Source organism: Uloborus diversus, chromosome 1, assembly GCF_026930045.1.
Source record: "Uloborus diversus isolate 005 chromosome 1, Udiv.v.3.1, whole genome shotgun sequence".
Classification (NCBI taxonomy): domain Eukaryota; kingdom Metazoa; phylum Arthropoda; class Arachnida; order Araneae; family Uloboridae; genus Uloborus; species Uloborus diversus.
Window position 1 is genome coordinate 140,522,743 of NC_072731.1, and position 16,664 is coordinate 140,539,406.

The 16,664-nt window shown below is 32.5% G+C and overlaps 1 protein-coding gene across 2 annotated transcripts in view; it reads left to right on the forward strand.

Moving 5' to 3' along the window:
- The window catches only part of LOC129221630 (uncharacterized), a 98,281-nt gene that overhangs the window by 65,287 nt on the left and 16,330 nt on the right, over positions 1–16,664 (forward strand). For both annotated transcript variants that reach the window (XM_054856156.1, XM_054856164.1), the window contains exons 3-4: positions 10,479–10,552; positions 10,632–10,773. In XM_054856156.1, the coding sequence (XP_054712131.1) occupies positions 10,479–10,552; positions 10,632–10,773 (216 nt within the window). The remainder of the gene's footprint in view (positions 1–10,478; positions 10,553–10,631; positions 10,774–16,664) is intronic.

Below are 16,664 nucleotides of genomic sequence, written 5' to 3' on the forward strand. Positions count from 1 at the left end.
TAATTATTCATAACATCAGTAACTCTCTTAAGAGTAATGACTTTTTTAAAGAGTTCACTGATGTTAAAAATTAAGGAGAATTAAAAAAGGGGAAAAAAACCTTCAATTAATTTTCAAAGTTTAATTTCTGTTGGATATTTTATTTAATGTTATTTTCAATGGATGTTTGAAGTATTTTAATATAAAATGACTTATGAAAATGTATTGAGTACTAGAGGACCCGACAGACGTTGTTCTGTTCAAACTTTGTAAATTGAAAAGTAGAAAAATTTCAGTACACTATTTAGTGTTTGAACTTTTTTGTTGAAAAAAAAATTAGTAAAAAGAAAATGTTCTAAGCTGTTTGGTGTCAGAATGCTTGTATTTATTACAACTTGAATTATGTAATGCCCACTGAGCAGTTGTTTTATTTACTATTTTTTTCTCGCGTACTTGAAAGATCTTCTTAGATTGTATGATTTGTTTCTTCCGCCATACTCAAAGGATAAAAATCGTCCTCAGATATTAAATGTAAAAACTAACTTCCCATCAAAAATAAACGGCAAATCCCGCTGCAACATCCCCCATATGAAAAAGGATAAAGCAATTGAAAGGATGTCGTTTAAGAAAATGATAACAACAGTAAAAAATAGTTTTCTGAATAAGCGAAAATCACTTATCTCCCTCCCCCCTCCCGATGTAAAATAAACACATTCTTCAACTAAAATGACGGGAATATTTCGTTAATTGGGAATCTGGCGATCTTTCTTCATTGGCGTCAATTTTTGGCTCCAGTGCCTGCAGGTGAGGTATTTTTCTTCGCAAATCTAAACAAAGAGACCGGAAACATCTACTAACATAAAGTTACTATAAATCAGCAGGGTTACCAAAATAAAATTATTTCTGCCAAAAATGAGACGACCGCGCCAGATTCCCAATTATCGAAATATCGCCAAAATGACTAAACACTCTTTAAAAACCAACAATTCTTTGCAATTTAAAATACTTCGCCAAATAAACAAAAAATACAATAAATTACATTCAGTAGCTTTAAAATGCAAACAAATAATCCCGCAACTCGATTGTTTACAGTCGAATCCCGATTTACGCGAGGGATGCGTTCCAAGACTCCTCGCGTAAGTCGAAATTTCGCGTTGTGGAAAAGTGTTGTGTCATATGATTTTTTTATTAACATACCCAATCATTTTATACATTCAAACACGCTTTAAACTGTTTTTGACCATTTGTTAATTATATGTTGCCGTTTCTTAAATAAATAGCTGAATTTTTACCGTATTTTTTTTTTTTAAAGTTGCATTATCTTACTACTATTATATATGCGAAAGTTTGTCTGTATGGATGTATGGATGTTTGTTACTCTTTCACGCAAAAACTACTGGACGGATTTTGATGAAACTTTACAGTAATATAGTTTATGCATCAGAATAACACATAGGGTAGTTTTCATAACGTTATGGGCTTCAAAACCCCTTTAGAGGGACAATAAAATACAATTTTCGTACAAATTCTCTAATATGGGGATGAAAAAATATTTGCACATATTTACATTATATGTCCATCAAAAGCTCTGATTTTTCTGCTGAAGATGGCACCTATTCGAAATTTCTAAGTAGAATAAAAAACGAGCTATGAGCTTTTTAGTTCAAACAATCCCCAAATTTTACTACTTATTTTGGAAAAATTTCGGATGAAACTCTTTAGCGCCATTTTATGGTGACCAAAAGTATCTCAGCACTGGCGATAATATCTCAATGAAAATTAATATCATATCGTTTTACAAAGTAAGGAAAGAAGGGGTGAGCATCATCGAAGGTATTCCAAAACGATTCAAGCAAGTTCGGTAAAATCGACCAATCGCCCACAATGATTGAAATTTCCCAAAATAACTAAAGCAAGTATAAGGGGATTACGAGCGCGGCTATATATTTTTTTAAAACTTCGTACTTCAATAGTTATACAGAGAAGGTTTTAAATTCCATGTTAAAAAAAAAGTATCAGGAGAGTAATCTTTTTAAACATGAGAAGATTAATTTCATGTTTTGGAAATTTGTATATTATTGCTTAAATATAGTGATTTCGTTTCTAAATCAGTACTATTTTGTTCTTTATACTTATTGCTATTTTAGTTTTATGGGTAAGGAAGAAACTCGATTTTTAATCACGTCAAAAAGATGTGTTTTAAATTCTTTCACTTAAAACAAAAAACAAAAGCGAGTAACTATTTTTTCTCATAATTATTACTGACCCAGGCAACGCCGGGTATTTTTGCTAGTTCAACATAAAATACTGTTACGATGCATAAAATCAATGATCAATGGGAGAAAGATATATAGAAATAAAACACTACGGAGCGTACAGTATGTAGTAAAAAGCATTGCACTGTACTGCAATAGTACTATACAGTAGATACAATAAGTTACATTTATAACTTAAAAAATAAAGATGATGATTTATCCTGCGCAATCTAATCGTCGTTCTAATATATTTTCAAATACAATAGCTTCGCAATTGCTTTTATAACATTTATATCTATGGTAATACCCCTCTAGGACCCCCTCGACATATACAGATTGCCTTCTCTTGACTTTTAACTATACGTATGAAAGATTCACCCATCTTCCTAATTGTCGCGCTGCCTTCGGCCCACTTTCTAATTGTTTAAGCTTATCAAGAATTTTTACCTTTTCTTAAATTATCGCAAACTTTTGTTTTTTGTTTCCGTCTTCAAACTTTACATGAAACAGCGTGCCTAGGTGCCACAATATTTCATCACCTTTCATAATTAGAATAAATAAATGAAAAATGAGGTGTGGTGATAGATACACACAAGTTGTAAACATTTCCCCGCCAAGAAAACTTATACTTCTTTCCTACCTTCCCTACAAAAAAAAAAAAAAAAAAAGAACAAAAACATTATTCTGCAGATAAAATTTTGCATTTTTCCAGAAAATAATTACGAATTATCCACAAAAAAAAAAAAAAAAAAATTAAGAAAATTAATTTGAATTCTGAAATTTTGAATTCAAATTATGTTTTTCGCAATCACGACAGGATCCAACTCATTGGAGTTATTATTTCTAGAAACGGCTCCTGTCCCCCCAAGCCTGCCCTTCCTCCTGGACATGGGCGGATTTATGGGGGGGTGGAGGGGGCAATGCCCCCACCCCCCAGTTTTGGGAGGACTTTATGTAGTAACAACACATCTTCCAAAGGTTAAAAAAAAGAAAATATTATTTTTTCTTTTTTGAATAGTTCATAAGTGCATGGGTGGATTCATAGGGGGGGGGGCATAGAGAGCAATGCACCCCCCCCCCTCCAGTTTTGAGAGGACTTTATATAGTAACGATACATCTTCCAAAATCTTAAAACAAAAAAATCATAACTTTTTCTTTTTTGAATAGTTCAATGAAAATGAAAAGAAAAGCGTATGTCCTTTTCGGATAGAAGAAAAGAAAAGGAAAAAAAAAAAAACGAACATTAAATACAAATAGTACATCCGTCACTGAGGTGCTGAAAATGTGTCTAAATTCACTATTTTGGACTGAAAACCTTTTGGGCAAGTATATGAATGAAAATATAGGCCAAACGAGCTATACATTAAGCTGCAACAATTAAAATAATTGATAATTATTTCAACAAATTAGAAACTAAAGCAAAGGGGGAAAACTCCCCTCCTCCCCATTTGTGCTAACAGAACGATCTACTCGTTATGATTTGTGTCCACATTACAAGTATATTTGTGCATAATATTTATGTTCTTGGTAGATTAATTGGCCTTTTGAGAAATTCTATAAAACATAGTTTTTTTCCCTTCTCTCTCTCTTAAGAGAGGAGAGAATAAATACTATCGCAAACTGAATAATTTCCAGTTATCTGAGTATTCTGATTAAATGAATCTTTTTACTTAGAGGGAGAGTACAATTTTACTTACTTTATAAATACTGTTTAAAAAGTAAGGTAAGTCATAATCATCTAAGTCTAAGTGAGACAGTCCTTGTCATTATTGAAATCTAAATAATTGAGTCATCAAAAGTTTTGGAAAAATTTGCTGAAATTTTATAAAAGTCTATAAAAACCTAACAGAGATTGGTAAAATCATAAAAATCCTTTAACCATAAAAACTGACGAAATTTCGTAAAAATTACAGAAAAAATCAAGCAAAAATTTGCAGGTAAGAGTGAATTACAAACAGGGCCGAATTTGCCTATAAGATAAACAAGCTATTGCTTAGGGCCCCTGCTTTGAAGTGGGTCCCTAACTCTAAAAAAAATTCATGATTCGTTCCTTAAAATATAGAAATTGCTTGAAAAAACTAATTTCATTTTTAAGTGCTTGAAACCTTGAATATTTGGAAACGTACGTCTACAAATCTTAAATTCAAAAATTTCTAACAAATGGTGGAGGGGGAGGAATGCCGAAATATGTCAAATTCAGCTCCTTGCCAGATCCTGTATTAAAAATGTAAAAATCATGGTTCTTACGTTTGTAACTTATTATTTGAAATAAATTTTTGTGACTCACATGTTTCATATCTTGCTATTTATTCAGTCCCGAATGCAGTATTTTGGAAATTCTTTTGTATTGATTTCTTTTATCTTACTTCTTCTGCATATTGTCTATCTGTTTAGCACGGAAAAAAATACACTACCTCTATTCCTTTTCATTTTCTGCCCCACTTGCAACTGAAGAAAAGTTATGAGAAATCTATGGTTTCTTCTTTCTTTTAAATTTAAAATAGCTATTTCTCACAAAGTTAGAACAGGGCTGTAAAAATTTACAATCAAGTACTAAAATATCAGACGCTGGAAAGTACAAATGAATTGTGTTAAATAATTGTATTTATTCTGGAGTCCTTGAAAATAATTAGATAAGTCTTTGAAAATCCTAAGCAAAGTGGTCTCCACTTACTTCTACTGCATATTGTTAATCTGTTTAGCCAGAAAAAAAAAAAAAAAATGATACACTACCTCTATTCCTTTTTGTTTTCTGCACTACTTATAATTAAAAAAAGGTTGTTGTAATGAGAAATCTATAGTTTATTTTTTCTTGCAAACTTAAAATGGCTGTTTCTTACAAAGTTTGAACAATATTGCACAATTGTATAATTTAGCTGTCAATTTCTATGTCTATCCAATTAACCTTTATAAGGCTTCAAAATGCAGAATTTCATATCCATTTAAAAAAATTCCCTCCAGGGGAGAAACCCCCGGCCCCCTAAAATTGGAGATATTCTGTTTCCCACTTAAAAGGAAGCCCTGCGTCACTCTCTCCACACCAGCTTCTTCTCTTAAGGTCAATTCAAAAAGGACAGCATGGAAACACACATTAATGAAAACGACACACAAAAAAGTAAAGCATGGACTTATGCATCACAGGAAACAGACAAAAACATGGGAGTAAGGGGCAATAAAAATGTCCCCCCCCCCCCAAAAAAAAAAAATCCTGCCCCGCCAAAAACTCAGTCCTAAATCCGCCTATGCTCCTGGACGGTTGCGTGTGCATAGTTGTGTGTGTGATTGTGTGAGTAGACCTGTGTGTATGCACGTAGGTGTGTTCGTAGTGTATGTGTGTGAAGTTGTGTGTGTGTAAGTGTGTGTGAAGTTGTGTGTGTGTAAGTGTGTGTGACCGTGAGTGTGTGTAGGACATGGACGCCTCCGACCAGGAGAAGCGGATAGCTCAGGACCGGGGGACAGCCGCGCCTGGAGGACGGCGGGCGGTGGTGCTGCAGAGGCCCCTGGTACAAGCTGAAAAAGGAACCACAACATCAAAAAATGTCAAATGAGAACAATAACCAATCGTGATTGCTCAAAAAAAAAAAAAAGAAAAAAGTCTTCATCCTAAACTCAAAAACCCTCAGCCTTAAAAAGTTATGATATCTAGTTTTCCCGCCAAGTATCTGCCAAACTACCATCCTCCCTGTTTTCCTTTTTCATCACCACTGTTTTCGCTAGAACCTGCCCCCATCACCAACTCCTTACCGGTGAGGATAATTCCTTTAAATTGTTTTGAATGCTAATGTGTAATAAGGCTAAAATGTATTTGTATATTTATTCAATACTAGCCGCCTGCGGCGACCAGCTGGTTCGCCTTCTTACGCCATTCACCTCTCTATGCAAGCAGCCACCTACGGCGGCTGCTTGGCTAACTTGTCATTTACCATTTTAATTCAAGTTTGCCGCCTTTTGCGGCTGTTTAAATAAATTTGGCAGCAGTATTAATCAATCCATCTCTATCTTTTTTTGTTCCATTCACATTTTTACGCCAAGATTGACGCCTTTGGCGGCTATCTACCTTTACGATCTATCTCTAAAATTTCTTATCCATCTATATTTATTTTAACCTCCCAGCTCATTTCCTAATAAAAACAAAGATCACTCAAAAAACCGCTTTTTTATCTATGTAGAGCAAAAAAAAAAGTTATCTCCAAAATTCCCCATACTGTGCCAAAAGTAACAAAGTAAAGTAAGTGACAAAGAAAAAAAATCTCGCTGTTTTTAGTGACTTAAATGCGCACAACTATGAAATGTAACGTAATATAGATACAACAAAACGTCCAGCTTGGGGGGGGGGGGGGGGGGAGAGAGAGAGAGAGAGAGAGAATGAAAAAAGAAATAAATGCAATCCCTAAATAAAACAAAAAAAAAAGGAAAGAAAAAAAGCAAGCGCTGCCGAAAAAACACGTGGTCATCACGTCATAAAATTAGAAGTAAGCTATTCGCAACTCCAACGAACTACAGGGGGCACTGAAGTCACTGTCTAATGGCGGACTTGAAAACTAAAACAAACGCACATGGTAACGAAGAAAATGCTAAAAGTGTTGTGATTTTTGTTCGTACGTATGATTTTTTCGCTTTATTCTTTTTAAATTAATTTTCAAAGTCTTGTGGATATTCTGGCCCACGTAGAAAGAAATGAGAATTCAAGAAGCATTACTAAACGTCAAAGATTAATGCAAACTACGTAGTTCGTAGTTCTAAGCAGCCATTTCCACGATGTTGAATTCGATATTTATCAATTCTTGATAAAACTAAATAAAATTGTGGCCTGACAAGAATAACAATTAATGCTAGAAAATTCAATATGACATTACAAATTGTTATCGAAAGAAGATGATACTTTTTTGCCTTGCTTGGCTAGCGCTTATTGTTTTCCATTTGTAGCTGAGTTATTTCTCTCGAATTCCCGAATCGGTTCATTTAAAAATTTTCTGTTTCGATTTTTCTAATTTCTAAGTTACGATTTAATTGTGTCATGTTATGCAAATCATCAACAAAATTCTCACGGATATATGGTGGTAGTTTTCTTTTCAGTTGATTGACCATTATTTCCTTTCACTTATCGAATTCTGTAATCTTACTACCATTTTATTCCACTCATGATAAAAATTAAAAATGGTTTAATTAAAAACGCGAAATCTCGCCAAGGCTACTTTGCTCGCACTATACTAAAACTATAACCCTAAAAAAATTTGGCGAAACCTTTCAGCTGAGAATAAAAGGAATAAAGTAAATTCTTTCTCGGTTATTTATTTTGTTCTACGATAATATATTGAAGAAAATATTTTGCATACTGTCCATTCCAACTAAATGCTGCTGTAAAATATGTTAAGTTTAATTAATTTAAGATTAAAAAAAAAAACCCATATTCTTACAAATTCATACAAAACAATAAAATTTTTTACCTTGTATAACGTTATCCAAGTTTGTTAATCCAGTATTTTCGCTTTCACGAATTATTAAGGAAATAATGAAAACTAACATTATTTTGAGAAGCTCGAGAATACTACTAAGGGACGAATTAATTTCTGTAGCTGAAAGCAAACTAAGACACATCGATTGCGTTAATAAATATTCAGAACAAACTGTCTGTGTTTACGTCAACAGACACACGTGGAACGCAACGTGGCAATGTTTTAGTTTCATTTGCAGTTTTGTAATTCACCGCAAGGTAGCGTATTCGAGCGCTGGAGTTCCGAATATAGTAAAAAAAAAAAAAAAAAAAGATTAACATTGTTTGCGATTAAGATTCCGTCGTAAATATCGAATTGAAATCCAAGTAGTGACGTCAGAGCCATAGATGATTGAAGAACGCTTTTTTCGACTGATGCGTGGAAAGACATGATGTGTTCAGCATAAAAAAAACTATTCGCAACTCCAACGCTGGAATACGCTACCTTGCGGTGATTTACAAAACTGCCGAAGAAACTAAAACATTGCCACGTTGCGTTCCACGTGTGTCTGTTGACGTAAACACAGGCAGTTTGTTCTGAGTATTTATTAACGCAATCGATGTGTCTTAGTTTGCTTTCAGCTACAGAAATTAATTCGTCCCTTAGTAGTATTCTCGAGCTTCTCAAAATAATGTTAGTTTTCCGTATTTCCTTCTAAAATATCAATTGATTGAGAAGTGGTGACAGCGAAAACTCTGGATTAACAAACTTGGACAAGGTAAAATTTTTTATTGTTTTGTATAATTTGTAAGAATATGAGGTTTTTTTTAATCTTAAATTAATTTAACTAACCATATTTTACAGCAGCATTTAGTTGGAATGGACAGTATGCAAAATATTTTCTTGAATATATTATCGTAGAACAAAGTGAAAAATGTTTAACCGAGAAAGAATTTACTTTATTCCATTTATTCTCAGCTGAAAGGTTTCGCCAAATTTGTTTAGGGTTATAGTTTTAGTATTGTGCGAGCAAAGTTGCCTTGGCGAGATTTCGCGTTTTTAGTTAAACCATTTTTAATTTTTATCATGAGTGGAATAAAATGGTAGTAGGATTGCAGAATTCGATAAGTTAAAAGAAATAATGTTCATTCAACTGAAAAGAAAACTACTACCATATTTCCGAGAGAATTTTGTTGATGATTTGCATAACATGACATAATTAAATCGTAACTCAGAAATTAGAAACATCGAAACAGAAAAAATTTAAATTAACCGATTCGGGAATTTGAGAGAAATAATTCGGTTACAAATGCAAAACAATAAGCGCTAGCCAAGCAAGGCAAAAAAGTATCATCTTCTTTTGATAATAATTTGTCATGTCATATTAAATTTTCTAGCTTTAATTGTTATTCTTGTCAGGCCACAATTATTATTTAGTTTTATCAAGAATTGATAAATATCGAATTCAACATCGTGGAAATGGCTGCTTAGAACTACGAACTACGTAGTTTGCATTAATGTTTGACGTTTAGTAATGCTTCTTGAATTCTAATCTCTTTCTACGTGGGCCAAAATATCCTCAGGACTTAAGATATTGATTTAAAAAGGATAAAAAAAAAAATCATACATACGAACAAAAATCACAACACTTTTAGCATTTTCTTTGTTACCACTTGCGTTTGTTTTAGTTTTTTCGCCCGCCATTAGACAGTGACTACAGTGCCCCCTATAGTTCGTTGGAGTTGCGAATTGCGTATTTTTAAGAACTTTTTTCTTCTGAAGAGGGCGAAATGTTTTTACTATTACCAACTTAAATTTTAGAAATGAGGCTTTGATACTTCTCGCAGGATGATATTAGAAAAATATAAAAGCCAGAAAAAAATGCAAAATAAAGGTTTTTTCAAAAATTTATAAAAAATACAAAAATTGCTCTATTTTCAAAATTTTTTTGTTCATCATATTTAAAATTTAATTTCCGACCCTATAGTACAAAAAATATTTGTCTGGCGCGATTGGTTCGGGGTCTGCGAGGTTAAAAGTACTAAAAAGTGCTAAAAATTACATAAAACATTAAATAACTTTTTTTCTAATTAAAATATCAAAAATCGAAGCCCGAGGTGCACAACTTCAGCAAAAACTACACCTGTATACCAAATTTCATCTTTCTAGGCCTTACCGTTTTCCCGGGATGCGCGCCACACACACACACACACACACACACACAAACATCTTATTTTATTATATGTATAGATGCGCACCACCCACACACACACACAAACATCTTATTTTATTATATGTATAGAAGATAGATAGAAGATAGCTAATTTCACTGCGCGGCAAAAAAAAAAAAAAAAAAAAAATCTTCTGACATAATTCTTGCCGATTCTTATGGAAAATAACCCCCGGAATCCAAATATCACCACCGTATTCCCCCACTTTTTTAAAATGGAGCCCCCCCCCCCTTTTTTTTTCAGTTTTCGACAGTTTCATAGCCATTATTTTTATTTGGAGAGAATGGGAGCTTTATATTAGTCATTGACACTCCTTGAAGGGGCTAGACAGGTGATAAGTTCAAAAGCATGAACATTTGGAGTATTTGGGAGACTCATGATGGCGATGTTTTTTTTATACTTCCAATACAGAAAGAAGTGTAAATAGAAGAATACGGCATTCAAGTATATTATTATTCCTTTTATGAACATATATTTAAAAAATGTAATAACTTTGTTTTATTGTGTAGGAATCAAATGTTTTTTATGATACCGTTATGCTTAATAATATTTGTCATTAAAATGAATGTTTTTCCTAGTATAAACAGAAAAGTGAACCAGAAAACATTGAAACAAAAGCAGCAGTGAAATCCTCGGGCATGTCTGTCAAAAGGTCAGAAGCAAAATTAAACTTTCAATTTGATTAAACACTATTATTTAGTATTTGATATTCTTCAATTCAATCATTTCAGGGATACGGTGAAAAGTGAAAGCATTGTCGAAACTTTAAAAAAGCTAAAGCCACAAGCAAATCATTACCTAATGCTGGTAAACAAACTGGACGAAGAAGAGGGAATCCGAACCCCTTCCATGGAAGATAAACTTAATCTAGCTGTAATATTTTTTAATTTTCCAATTTCATGTCTCTACTATTTTTTATTTCACTCCAGCTATTCTTACACGGCGTTGTTCATGGCAATATTAATAAGAATAAGCTGACACATATTAGTCAAAGTTTCCTGCCAGGGCTGATTGTGCACGAAAATATAACCTGAGAATTTTAAAGAAAAAAGACACCTAATGCTTAAAATATACATAATCTTATTCATGTATTGTTTTTAATAACATACAGAGGCACATTTTTTTACATTCCATTAATTTCTGTAGTCAAAACAATGTGTATATGTGTAATTAAATTGTTAATGAATACTTATGTGCTGGTAATAGAAATTTTCTCCAAAAAAATATTTAAAACGCGTCATGATTTCATTTTTAAGTAAATCCTTTTTAACGGTGTAGAATTAGGGGAGAATAGCAAAATTCTAATGACTGCTAGCGCTAGCGAAATAAACGCAAAAAAAAAAAAAAAAAAAAAGAGAGAGAGAGAGAGAGAGAGAGTTTCTGTAACATTATCTAATCAACTAATAATTCGCTCCAACTTGAAGAATCAACAATTACAATTTAAAAAGTCAAACTTAAGTACCGTTAAACTATTAAATAAATGAAGCTATATCCTCCTTATTAGATCAAACAAAACTATTTCATTAACACAAGTATAATTGAAGAAGTAAAGAATGATACATATATTAAGAATTTCATCAACTTCAAAGTTAGCGGATCTACTTATACGCAGGGCAAAACTTTTTCCAACATCGAAAATCTGGACATTTTCCCGATTTTAGTTCAATCTGTTAAACAATATCGAAATAAAGAATGTTCAGATGTCATTTTACATTTTCAAGAACCTTAATTAAAGACAGCACCACAGTACCTTACACTTTACTACAGTATAAGTTCGACGATATCATGATTGTCAAAATGAAAGCTGAAAATTATGGAAAGTTATGTGTAGAATTTGACAAATTTTGCATGAAGGAATGGAATGACAAAAAATTTGAGTGTAAAAGGGATTTTTAAACATAAGTAGGCATTTCTTAAATTTGGCCTGCATAGGACCCATCATTCGACGATCCGGCAGAATCCGCAAATTAAAATTACTAATTATTACTTTTTTCAAGTTTAAAAAAAATGCATTTTTTGGTTAAAAAAATACTAAAAAGATGTAAAAGTTTATTTTTTCTTTAAGTGATAATAAGTATTTCTTGCAACAGGCAAAAATTTAGGAAATTCAGAGAAAATTCGGAAGATTTTTGCCGCATTTTTCCCGGAAATACAAATTTAAAATGAAATATAGCACCTTTTCGTTTTCACAGTTCGTGTATGAAAAGGTTTCGTTTTTGCAATTTTGAACGTTTTATGGTATGGGTTTTCCCCGAAATTCTAATTACTAAAAAATTATTTTTTAGGGAATTTCGTTTTTTGATGAAAATTCGGGAGACATTTACTTCATTAGGGAGTTCAGAAGGTATAAAAATTTGGGAGTCACCCGAGAGAGAGTTGTCACCTATGTTATACGGAAAATGTGCGAAATGCTGAACTTCAAAATCGTGAATTTCATATATAATCGAAGGGATGAAAACTAAAACTAGTTAATAAAATGTAATAATGCTACAAGAAATTAAAAAGCCACTTTTTTTTAAATAAAAACCAAAACAACAATCACAAAATTCACAATCGTAGAAGCGAATCTCTTTCAATTACCGCGATCGCGAAAACAATATTTCCTATTCAGAAGGTATAAAAACTGCACAAATCCGATTATTTTTGAAAAGTGTTCAGAGTTTCTTTAAAATGGGGATAAAACACACTCAATTTTTCTTTGAACTTCCCGACTTTCCATTTGCTGTGGGAATGTGGTCTCGTCAATTACAAGAGAACAAAGTAGATGTCCAGTAAAACATTTTTTCGACAGCAAAAAAGTGGATATAATTTAAAAGTTAAATATAATAATAATTTTAAAAACAGCTGAATTTAGGGCTCTATCCTATTTTCAATTCTTATGTGATCATATATGTTTTTAATTTCTCGTCAAAGGAACGCTATTGAAACACGGCAAGAATTTGGAATGGAATGTATTTTAACATATGGCAATTCTGTTGACATAAATGGGGTAGAATAAGTTGAGAAATTTTCAGTAGAGTATTTGATTCCAAGCAAAAAAGAAAGCTGAATCAATGCATGGGCACTCAAAGCTGTGCAAATTTTGAAGGGGAAAAGGGGGGGGGGGGGATCCTTAAGAAAATTTTAATGTTTTCATTATTTAAAGAAAACTTTTTAATATCTCCAACTGATAAAATGCACAGTATAAAAAAGCAATAGATTCTTTTTCAGTTTTTGGACGCGATGCTTCCAATCTCAGATGGATTTAAGTTTTCTTTATACAAGCAGTTGTCTAAATAACGAATAAATACTTTTGAGCTGAAAATTATGAATTATTTTCAAATGAAAAAAGAACCGACTTCAAATAACAAAGAGGAACTTTAAAGTAAAAATTAATTGATCATACTTTACATACGATTTTTTACCCAAACCTATAAATCAAATTCATTTTACAATTCCAGTACAAAAATCAACTCAACACTCAATTATAAAATAAACACTGATTTTAATTACCATACGAGGAATTATGTTAATACCTAACTATATACGATCTCTTACTTTTTAATAACTATTTGATGTCGGGGCCTCCTATAAGCTACTACCTAACGTGACTAAGTAGGTTTAATTTTAAAGAATTTCGCATTTTGTTAAATTAGTGTTTAATTCAGGATTTGTTGGGTTGTCACAGTTACGTTAGGTAATAGTTTATAGGAAGCCCCGACTTCAAATGGTTATTAAAAATTAAGGGATCGTATATAATTAGTTAGGCATTAAAATAATTCAACGTATGGTAATTAAAATCAGTGTTTATTTTATAATTGGGGGTTTAGTTGATTTTTGTACTGGAATTGTAAAATAAATTTTATTTATAGGTTTGGGTAGGAAATCGTATGTAAAGTATGAGCAATTATTTTTTACTTTTGAGTTCCTCTTTGTTTTTTGAAGTCGGTTCTTTTTTTATTTGAAAATAATTTATTTCTTGCTTTTTAGTGGTTTAAATATAAAATAAGTACAAGGGTAGAGTATGTTGTACACTCCTTAAGTACATCTCGAGTGAGAAAACGTCGAGCACAGGAGTCTGAAAACAGCTAAGATCAGCAAAATAGAGAAAGAAATAGAGAACACCGAGTCTCGGAGACTTCCGAAGACTGTGAAGAAATGCTTTTTCAAATGCGCAATTATTTACAAAGAAAATTGTCTTCATCATCAGTTTGACTTTATTAAAGTATGCTTTCCGAAAACAATTCACGAGTCACTAAAAAACAACCTAAAGCGTTTTGACCTTGCCCATAGAATTTGAAGAGTTTTCTTGATTTTTCAAGGATTCCATCTTCAGATACTGACCTGATGACCATGAGATCACCTGGGAAGTATATACCTTTTGAAACGAGAGAAAAAAAAAACGAAATTTTCCAAATTGATCTATGCGTGTTTGAAACATGAAAAGATTCCGACGAATTAAGAACGTTTTTTTTTTTTTTTTGGAAGTCGGTTTAAAAAAAAAAAAAAATCTTAATGCGCATAACATTTTATACGATTGGCACTAAAAATTGATTTTTGTTCCTCTCCAGGATTTATTTGTGCCCTAATTTAATTAGAACCATTTAAATGTCAATTGTTTCCCTAACTATTTTATATTTACAGCAATACATGTCACGTAACTCGGAAAAAGTCACACTTCTCTTTACTTGGCCACGTTATAGGATCAATACCACACTTGAAACAGAGTATCTACTGTGATGTTGTATATATGAAGATCAAAATACTTCTAGAGCAATGATACTAAATGAATTTCCTGTTTGCTTCAGAGGAGTCTTTATTTAAAATTTGCGATATGACTACTAATGATTAATACAGGGGAAATATTTAAGGGGGTACTCCCCCAAAGCAAGAGCCCCCCTAAAAAGGAAAAATACCCCTCAAAACACCCCTCCCCGCCCTTGAGGGAGCACCCCTTATTAATATTAATGTTTATGGTACTTTCTTTAACACTGAGTAAAGAAAGTACCTTTGTTTTATGGCACTTCCTTTAACAATGGATTTTATATTTAATCGTTTACTATTGAAATGAAATGAAGTTTATTGTTTTTTGCTTATAACTTTTTTTCTAAAGAACAAATATGTTGAAGCAAGGCTTTGGGACCCAAGTTAGATCACTCCTATCCATTAAATAAACAAACCATACAAATCGCTTAACTAAGTTAGAGGCTATGAATTTACAAACAACAAAGCGCGAGTATGAAATTTGAAGAGTTAGTTCCCTTAAAATTTGAAGATTTCTCTCGATTTCCCCAGGATTCCTCATATCCGGACTTGAAGAACATTAGACGACCGGGAGAAGTACACCGTTTCAAACAGAAAAAGAATTTTCCTAATCAGTCCAGGTGTCTTCTAGTAATCGGAGAGCATAGTACATAAAAAAATTCCAAAGTCTGTTAATTAGTATTGCCATAACTGTAAATTAAACTGAAGCCGTCATGAAATATTAAATCTAGAATACTTGTCAAACTTCAGAAATCGGACACTAGTTACGATATATTTATTAAGGAATATAAATTGAATCGTCGGATGGGGTGGGGGATTTTTAACTTCAATTCCCCTTAAATTTAGCACTAAATATATTTCAAAGCTGAAATATTTAGGAAAAAAAGAAAAATTTAATGACTAAATGAAGTTATTTATTAGCAAAAAAATGTTTATATTAAATTAATTCAACTATTTTTGTTGCAAAATACATTTAATTTACTGATTTGCTACCTGAGTAATAAATACCTTAGTAAGACTATAATTAAAATTAACAGGCGGCGTCGTGAAAATCAAACATCCCGATGTGTAAGAATTAAATATTGTTCAAGACAAGATTTCTCCGTCGAAAAAATGCACCGTTTACGCCAAAACCACGTGACCTGTGACGTATCACGCAGCTGATGAAAGCTGGTCTACGTAACTACAACGTATGAAATTTAAAGTTTTTTAGATTTCTCCTGGACCTCTCATCAGATCCAGACAATGGGACCATCTGGAAAGCATACCCTTCCAAAAAAAAAAAAAAAAAAATAATAATAATAATTTTTAAAATCGGTCCATTTATTCTTGGAGTAATACGACAACATACATAAAAAAAGCCGCAAGACGAAATTATAACCTCTTTTTTTGAAGTCGGTTAAAAATAATCAATTAACCAACGTTTTGAAGCAGAAAAATTGCAAATCAATGCAGATACGCGTGTTTCGCAGGGGCGTAGGCAAGGGGAGGTCCAGACCCACTCCGAAATGACTAAGGGATCAATCCATGTCAAATCATCCAGGCCATGCCACCCACCATCTCCGATTTTGTTCAAATTTGGTGTACTTGCAGATTTTTTGATGCTGATTATGAAAATAAAAATTATTTTGAGATTTATGAAGGGGTCGAAAAGTTACGTGCCATTAAATATATGCTAAGATGATTTTTTGCCGCCATTTTGATTGACACAAAGACGTGTATAAATGGCTATAACTCATTAACAAATTATCACTGAGCTTTGATTTTTTTTTTATTTTGTTTAGTATGATGTATACTTAAATGGAAACTGAGTTTAAATTGTATAGCTCATTTACTTTTTTTCTGTGAGGGTTTACTTTTAATTTTTTGACTCGAAAACGGAGTAACTTTGACAGAAATTTACTCAAAGTATACCCCCTTCGATTTTAACCAAATTTTGTACACAGGTACCTCTTAGTGTGATAAAACATCTGGTAAAAAAATCTCGGTGGGCCATTCACAGGCAGTTGTTAGCAGGCGGC